General features: G+C 53.6%; 1 protein-coding gene across 8 annotated transcripts in view; it reads right to left on the bottom strand.

The window, feature by feature from the left end:
- The window catches only part of DAPK2 (death associated protein kinase 2), a 116413-nt gene extending 107917 nt beyond the window's left edge, over positions 1-8496 (bottom strand). For 2 of the 8 annotated variants that reach the window (XM_026478265.4, XM_057303843.1), the window contains exons 1-2: positions 7932-8022; positions 2010-2107 (exon numbers count right to left, since the gene is read on the bottom strand). In XM_026478265.4, coding sequence (XP_026334050.1) covers positions 2010-2101 — 92 coding nt within the window. In that variant the 5' untranslated portion in view covers positions 2102-2107; positions 7932-8022. Of the gene's footprint in view, positions 1-2009; positions 2108-2311; positions 2431-6938; positions 7769-7931; positions 8040-8402 lie in introns of those variants that run through there. The other 6 variants (XM_057303844.1, XM_048222379.2, XM_057303841.1 and 3 more) reach the window with 6 other exon arrangements.
- Positions 8497-8726: the final 230 nt, after the last annotated feature.

The raw sequence follows: 8726 nt of genomic DNA on the forward strand, positions 1-8726 counted from the left end.
GCATGCTATGTCCAGTTAGCGCTTTAGAGCTGTGGGGGGGTGGTGATCCAAAGATCCCGGTCTGTGAGGTACAGGCCCTCCCACCCTGCTGCAGGTGAAGGACCAGAGAACAAGAGGCCTCTTCCAGCTCTAATAGCCCAGATACACAAAGGTGGGGAGAGACAGGACTAAGAAGGAATAATAGGTGAATTCCCCACGAAACAGCCTCGACTTCCTTCTTTAGAGCCCCCGAGCCCAACAAGGTCCCTTCCAACTCTGCCCTTGGCATGTGCACGGCAGCCCTCATTGCCAGGCTGGAGCTCCAGGAGGGCAGAAACTGTCCGTGTCTTGTTCAACTTTGTGCCCAGAGCACTTAGCACAGACCCCTCCACATAGAATGTGGCCAAGGCTACCAAATCAAATGCCACTGGCGGGGCCTTCCAGGGTCCGCTACTGAGCTTGCCACTTTACCTCTGGTATCACCACATCAGGAGAAGCACCTGGCTTCCCATTCAGAGGCAGCCTCCCGCTGACCACCTTCCAGCCTCTGGCCCTCTCTCCTCTTCCCATACCTTCTCCAGACCCTGGATTGCCAGTGGCCATCAGCTCAGACAGAAGGCTGAGGACTCGTGCCCCTCCTGGGTCTCTGCAGTCCTTGGCTCCCCCACCCAGCCAGCCAGTCAGCCAGGACAAGCACTCCCTGGACTTGAAGTAATGCACCCTCTCCTTGAAGTAAGGCTCCTCTGGCTTTGAAGCTCTCTCTATTTTGTCTTTAAAAATAAAAGTAAGTGATGGGGCACCTGGCTGGCCCCGTCGGCGGAGCATCCAACTCTGGATTTCAGCTCAGGTCATGATCTCAGGGTCCTGGGATCAAGCCTCATATCAGTCTCCACACTCGGGGGGGAGTCTGCCTGAGGATTCTCTCTCTTCCTCTCCCTCGGCCCCTCCCCCTGCTCGCATTCTTTCTCTCTCTCTCAAATAAATAAATCTTTAAAAATAATAAAATTAAAAATAAAATAAATAAATAAAAGTAAGAGAATTAGGTCTGAACCCAAGAGCTCTATAAAGGGGAAGGGCGTTCTGTTTTGCATCATGGATACAGTGAAGGCCTTAAACCCCCAAGTTTTCACTCTGCTGGGGGCGTAAAGGGGTGAGGCTGGGTGTACAGCCAAGCTCACGTGAGTATGCAAGGGCTGTACTTATTGGAAAAGGCATGACAGGGTGCAGGTACAAATCGGACAGGCCAGACCTTGGCCACGTCACTCGCTGGCTGAGCAACTTTGGGCAACTTGCTTAAACTCTTGGGACCAGTTTCCTCACATGAAAAATGAGAGTGAAAGGAATTCCCATCTCAGGCACTGCAGTGAGAATCAAACCCTGGTGCCGGTGTTCTGTAATCACTGAAAAACCAGCTAAATAAATATGAGCAGATTCGAGAAATGGAACGCAAGAAGGGAGCTTTGGAAAATCTTCCTTTCTTTCCACACAGTAACTACTTTCAGATCTCAGAATTTATCCCCAGCTGCGTTCTGGATTTAGCCCAGCCGAAAATGCACCCAGTAACTCAGATCCTAGGAACCTTCGCGACGAGGCTCGTGAGGCCTGTTACTCAACACGAATCCATTTTCAGGAGGATTACTTCACCTCCCATTCAGGCGCTGAGCTTATGAAACAAAATCCCGAGAGCCATGGAGAATCCCAAGTGGGACTCGGAGAAGAAAACCAACAGGCCAGGTCTCAGTCCAGAGTCTGGGGAGGGCTTTGTGAGCAAAGTAACAGATGACATGAGAATCCTTTAGACTCGCCATTACTGCCAGCCCAGCAATACTGAAAACACAGGGCGCAAGCATTCTAGTCCCTTCTGCTGGCAAGTCGTTATTTCCACAGAGACAACTATTCGCAGAGCCGCACATTGAAGATGAATTCCTCAGGATTGTTTTCCCAGGAGTCCCGTGACAAGCCCGTGCCTACACGATCAAGCGAAAAGTGCCCCAGGAGAGGCGCCCCCTCCACCTCTCCCAGCCTCTTACCTGCCCAGCTCCTCTCCGATGTCGTAGAAGTCCTCCACCTTCTGCTGCTTGAACGTCTCCATGTCTGGGCTCCTCATTGAGGCCTGGAGCATACAGCCCTGAAACCAGAGGAACCCTGAGGTCAGGACAGCCAGGAACATTGGCGCAAGCCTGAGTCTGGGCCTAAAAGTAATGAGCTGCACGGGAGCTCATAATTTAACAACAATCAACAGCCCTAGCTCCTCAAGAACTACCCTGCCCAAGCCTGTTCTCACCAGCGACTGACGATGTATGGTTCTTATTTGATTTATGTCAATTCGAACCTGTTAGGGAGACAGAAAAGGAGCCCTCCTCACTTCTTCAGATCTGCTCTGAACACGTTCAGAGAAACGGCCCCATGGCCAACTTCAGCGGTTTGTTCTCCTGAAATTCAGGTCGGCTGCTGAGAAAAAGGGGCAGAAAAAGTGAGGTGGGAGAGAGAGAGAGCTCATCTTTGACTCAGAAGTTGTGGGTTCGAGTCCCAACTGCCTGGGTAAGTCATTTAAACTGCCAGACTTAGCTTCCCCATCTGCTAAAGGGGTTAATCCTGTACAAACCACTGCAGATCATGAAATTATTTTGTAAACTACAGGATGCAGTAGAAAGTTAAGGGATGGTCATGACCTCAGCTCCCTGAGGGGCTGTACCACCCAACTGCAAGTCTGGACTGATTTGTAAACTCTCTCACTCATCACCCCAAGGGAAAGAGGGACAGGAGTGGCGTGACAAATGATAGCAGGCCCCAGGAGTCAGGAGCTGGAGGTTCTGTTTCCAATTTTGCCCACAACTAGCTCCGTGACCTCATCTCTTGTCAGAGAAGCCTCAGGTTCCTCATCTACAAAAATGGACCTAACTGCCTGCCCAGAGCACCCCAGTGAGAGCCAGAGGACAACCCTGAGCCAAAGGGAGTGTTTACCACCGCACCTACCCTGCATCTTACCCTGGGATCTCCCTGCCCCAAGGGAGATACCGAAAACACAGGGCGCAAGAATTCGAGTCCCTTCTGCTTGCAAGTCGTTATTTCCACAGAAACAACTATTCCTGGGGCAGCCACATGCCACCCTGGACAGCACCCCAAGGGCAGGACCCAGGGCACAGTGTGCCAATGACAAAGGTAAAAATCAGCTGCCTGTGGATGTGTCTCTCAAGAGTCATTAGCAAAGGCCTCTCAGAGCTCATTTTGGCTAGCATTGGCAACTTTTCTTCTGCCTGCCAATCAGATACCAACCACACCCAGGGCCCCATGAGTCCCAAAAGACTGTTTTCAGCAGGCTGGGTGGAGGCACCATGACACAAGGGTGCGTCTCACCAATGCCAAGGGGCTGAAACTGTTCCAGCTCTCAGAGAAGGTATACATTTCACACTCTTTCCTCCAGTGCTGCTCCCTGCAAACCACAGCTCTAGTACCAGGATGCCTCCTGCTTCCCTCCCTTCCATGGGGCACGCATCCCTGAAGTCCCCCAGGCAGGGCTGGCCTGGCTCCCGGGCCTGACTCTCACGGTCACTTGCTGAACTCCTGTCTGGGATGCCCATGGTCCATCAAGCACCCTCCACCCTGTTCAGTCTTCACCTTGTGCTTGGCCTGAGCCCAGCAAGCATGGAATATGAAAAAGAGCAGGCTCCAGGAGCCCCAGTTCTAGACTAGCCTGGTGTGTAGTGGCTGTCTAACCCACACAGCCTGGCACCCTCTGGGCCTCTGTCCCCTCATGTGTAAACAGGACTGAAAACATCTCTATCGCGTGCTTCACACAGCCGTGTGGGGATCCATTTGTGATAAGGGCATAAACTCCCAGGCAAATAAGAAAGGTGGTTATTACTGTTAATATCTGGAACATCCCAGGCCACTATTTGTGTTTCTGCTTCCCACAGCAACGGAGACAAGCATTTCAATTCCCTTCTAGGGAAAAGGTTTTGGGATCCTCCTGGAAAGTTTGGCTTGACCAAAATCTGAAGCTAGACCCCCCTCACCCACCCCCCCACCCCCATTCTGGCAAATTTCCTGAGACTAGCCCAGAGGGTGGCAGAGGACTGCTGTCGACCATCTTCTTTGGGGTCAGGTAGGTCCTGAGGGGTGGAGTTACTCATTTCACACACCTAGAGGGAAGCAGAAAACTCCAAAAAATTCTGTTGACAGATACCCTGAGACTAGTCCTTAGAACAGCTAAGACCCTCCATTTGCTATCAGGAGCTGAGCTGGATTCGAAGCAGCCCCAGCCCCCCAGCAAAATGATGAGCCCCTGCCTTGGGCTCCAGAGGTAGCCAGGGTCTGGGGGGCAAGGGAGCTCCCTAAGGAAAAACTAGGACCACCAGTTTGGCCCCCACTAAACTTGCCAGCCTTAGCCCCCACCCCCCCACATATCCTATATTATAGCCAAAGTAAACCTTTCCCGTTTCCCCAAAACTTTCACTCCTGCCATGCCTCAGCTCAAGCTGGGCCCTTTACATGGAAGGCCCGCCGGGAGAGCCCTCCTAGCAAAACCGCTCCCTTCCCCTAAGACCTGGCTCAAATGCTACCAACTCTGTGAGGCTCCATGACTCTATTTCTCACCAAAATAGATTAAGATCCCTCTCCCCCTTTAAATTCCCAGAGAGGTCTCTTCATACATTTTTAGGGTTTGAGCTTTCATATTTTGGCTCCTAACTGTCTATGTCTAACCCAGAAAGAGAAAGCAGACTCTGCAGTCACACAGGACTGAGCTGGAATGTCAGCTCTAGCCCCTCTGCACACACCGAGCACAGGACAACTTTTCTGAGCTTCAAATGACTTACACGGAAAATGAGTCTAGACAAAGCCTGTTGGTCCCTGTTGGTGACAGTGTGGAGCAGTCAGAACCCTCACACACTGCCAAGAGAATCATACTCTGGGACAACCACTCTGGAAATCCGTTGGGCAGTTTTTATGGACATACCCAAGAGAAACGCATGTAGATGTTTTCCCAAGTGGCCCACGTTAGAACGTTCACAGCAGCCCTATTAGTAATAACTACAAATAGGAAACAACCAAAGGGCCATCAATAGAAGAATAGGTAAGTAAATCGAGTTAGGCCCATACAATGGAATCATTATACAACAATAAGAATGAACTGCTCCGTGCAACCACATGGATAAAACTCACAAGCATAATGTTGAATGAAAGAAGCCAGACACAAAAGACCACGTAGTGTGTGATTCCACTTAGGCAAAACTCATCTATGGTGCTAAAAGAATAGTGGGTACCCCTGGGTGGGGTGTTATGTCTGGGACACAAGGGGAGTTTCTGGGTGCTGACAATGCTGTTTCTTGCTCTGGGTAGTGGTTACATGGATATTCTGTATGCAATCAAAATTTTACATAATAAAAAATGAGACTAAGATCTATATTATGACAAATGAGATAAACATACATAAAATGACCTACGTAGTATCTGGACGGTTCCAACAAATGGGAATTCCTTCCCTCCTGCCTCCTGTCTTGCAGCCCCATGAGGGCAGTGGTTGTCACATTCTCACCTCGTCCCCTTGTCACAGCTGGTATACAACAGGCACTGCCTAAATGTTTGTTGATTTAAATGTGGTGGCCCAGCCTCCCTTCTCAAGGCCGCTGCTCAGCGGCCTCATCAGATTAAAACCAACCAGTAACAACTTAAAGCCTTTTCCTACAATCTTTCCCCAAGAGGAATTTGCATTTTATCAATTTTATCAATGGAGAGACATAAAACTAAAGGGGAGAAGTTCTGAGGTGGAATTATAGTCACCAGCTAGGACCCAGAGAAGGCCCCAGGGCAGGTACCTTTCTGGTCCTGAACAGATGAAACCACATGGCAGAGGGGAGGGACACAGCTACAAGTTTTGATCAGAGGCACATGTCTGCTCCAGACCTCCCGAGGACGAAGCCTACTTTTCTCTTAATGGAATCACTAGGACTCGCACTCCTGTCTTCCATCCTCATAGCACGCAACACTTCTGACGTTTAACACCGATTTCCCAGAACCTCACAAAAAGGAACCTCAGAGATCATCCGGGGGATTTTCAGACTCTGCTTCAAGAGCCACCAGCATGAGGAAGGGGAGCCAGAGCATTTCCCCTTTATCTATACTATAAGTTGGGGTTCTGTGTAAGAATTCACTGGGGGTGGGAGGAGTTTGAAAACCACTGCTGTCTGGTCTAACCCACCTGCTTGACAAAAGAAGGAAACTGAGGTCCAGACAGGGGCTGGGACTTACTTAAAGTCACACAGCGAGCCCACAACAGCTGTTCTTGTGTCTGGGCTCTGATGACAGCACCCTCAACCCTCCAACGTAGCACCAGGGTTGGGGAAGCCAGTGGCCTCCAGAGGGACAATTGGGGAAGACGCCTCCAGGACTAGAGGATCACCCCACAGGGAACTCTCAACCCTACCAAATCCTCTCACTCACTGACCCCAGCTCACTCTGTTGGACATTCAGAGAGCCTCACCCCACCGCACCTAGCTCCAGTCAGTGAAATGGGACCACTGCAAGGGGGCAGGCATGACTGTCCTCTTAAACCTCCCCCCACATTAGGAATCATCACACTCAGGCTCTGAGGAGACTGCCCAGGAAGGGAAGGGGCTCCAGCGTTACAGAGCCGCTCCATGCAGTCAAGCCTTTGACCAACCCCAATCTCTGATGAGGAATGGCTCAGCCATTTGCCTAAGTTGACATGAGAAAATCCCATTTTTCTAGTGAAGGTCCAGCTCTGCTAGACAGTCTGCTTGTTCACACTCACATCTCATAAGGAGGGAAACCTCAGGGGGGTGGTCAGGATCAGTTCAGGTCTCATTCCTGCCAGCTGGACACTTGCTCCAGACCAGCACACACCCATCCCCCTCCACACACCTCCTGTGCCCCCTGCCCAAGCCTCTCCCAAAGCAGCTGAATTATCGGTGGGGCCACTTTACGTGTTAAAGACTCACCTTAGGAGAAGAACAGGACTCTGAAGGTATTTGTGAAGAGGCCAAGGTACCAGCTCCCCTTAGACACCAAGACTCTCCCAGAAATGCCTTACATGGAGGCAGCTGGGAAACACAGAGCCAGAAACCACAGCAGCAGCCCCCAGCTGCCCTCCACTGGATTCGAGAGTACTAGGTCTCAGGGGCTGTGTTCTCTCCACCTGCCCAAGGGACGAACTTCCCACCTGCTTCTGAGCCAACCAGCTAGGACTCCCTCTCTCCCAGGCTGCACCCCTAACCTATCACTACCTGCATGGCCTCAATGCTCACCTTTCTGGGACTCATTTTCTCCTTCCTCAAATGAGAATACTAACTTCCACGTCGCAAAGTTACGGTGAGCACTAGCCAGACCCACACACGCCATGAGACATCCACAATGCCTGGCCCAGAGTCGGGGTCAGCTACCGACAACGGCCTCCTATGCCCTTCTACCCCAGCCTGCTGCAGATCTGCTGGCTACCCCCATTCCCACCCTAGCCCTGGCCCCTGACGACGGGGACCACAGCTTCATTCTGCCACAAGCAAGCTGACTGTGTGTGGAGGAGCCTTCTGGAATCACGTCCTTGTGCAAATGGGGTGAGGAGATGTGCGAGGTGGCTGATGCTGAGAAGACGGCACCTGGCCTCCCAGAAACCTGTAGTGCTCTCTCCCCATCATGGGGCCTTAAGTTGATGAAAGTCTCCTCCCCCCGTGCCAAGCCTCGGCGAGTCGCCCCCACCCCGTCCCTCGGGTCAAAGTGCCAGGCTTCGGAGCGCGCCGCGGGGCGCAGCGGACAGGTCCAGGGCCTGCCACAGCGCCCGAGGGCAAGGCCGCCCAAACCCCGGGGGGGGGCGGCGTCAGGGACCGGGGCGGCGGGCTCTGGGGTGCCGAGAGAGCGCCCCGGAGCAAAGTGCCCCCGCCAGCCCCAGCCCCCGCGCCCTGTCCCGCCCGTCGAGCCCGCACACGGGCGCTACTCACGGCGGAGGCTGCGCTGGGCGGGCACGGCGGGCACGGCGGGCGCGTCGGGGTGCGCGGCGCGCGGCTCTGCTCTGCTCCCGGCCAGCTGCCCGCCCGCGGAGCCGCGGAGGAGCCGAGGGGGCGGAGCGGCCGGCCCCGTCCCAGGCGCCGGCTGGAGGCGCGCCCCGCGTCCCGGGACGGGGGTTGGGGCGCCCCCTGCTGGGAGCCCCCCCTGGACAGCCGCGAGGTGAGGGCCGAGAGCCTCCTGCTAGGTCCCGACACACCTCCAGGAGTCTCGGCGAGAGCCGGGGGCGACACCCTCCGGGGCGTCCTTAGCGGTTCTGCCGCTCACGCGCTGTGTGGCCTTGGGCAAGTCAACTGACCTCTCCAAGCCCGATCTGGAAATTGATGATGATCTGATATAGCCTGGCACAGTCGCTCAGAAAATGGTATTTCCTTGTCCCCCCGTCCCTCGCCCCCCCCAACACATACACCGTGAGAGAGGAAGTCGCACGAGGGAATAGGCCGTTTCCTCCCTCCCAGCCAGGATGCTCCCTGACGGCTTCTTCTGGGAACCTCACCACCCAAGTTTCACAGCTGGGTGGGGGCTGAGGTGGAGAAGGACACTCCCCTCGTCACCACCAACCCCCAGCTTGGGAGCGGCCTAACCTCATCTGCCCTTTATGCTCCCTCCCCCCAGCCTCTGCGTGGTTGGTGAGTGAAGCCCCACATCACCATCGAGCCTTCCTTAATAAAGGACTTGGCAGTGGATTCCTCCTCTCTTCCTTATGCCAAAAATCCCAGGAGGAAAAAAAA

The sequence above is a fragment of the Ursus arctos genome, unplaced genomic scaffold (genome assembly GCF_023065955.2).
Source record: "Ursus arctos isolate Adak ecotype North America unplaced genomic scaffold, UrsArc2.0 scaffold_28, whole genome shotgun sequence".
Taxonomy (NCBI): domain Eukaryota; kingdom Metazoa; phylum Chordata; class Mammalia; order Carnivora; family Ursidae; genus Ursus; species Ursus arctos.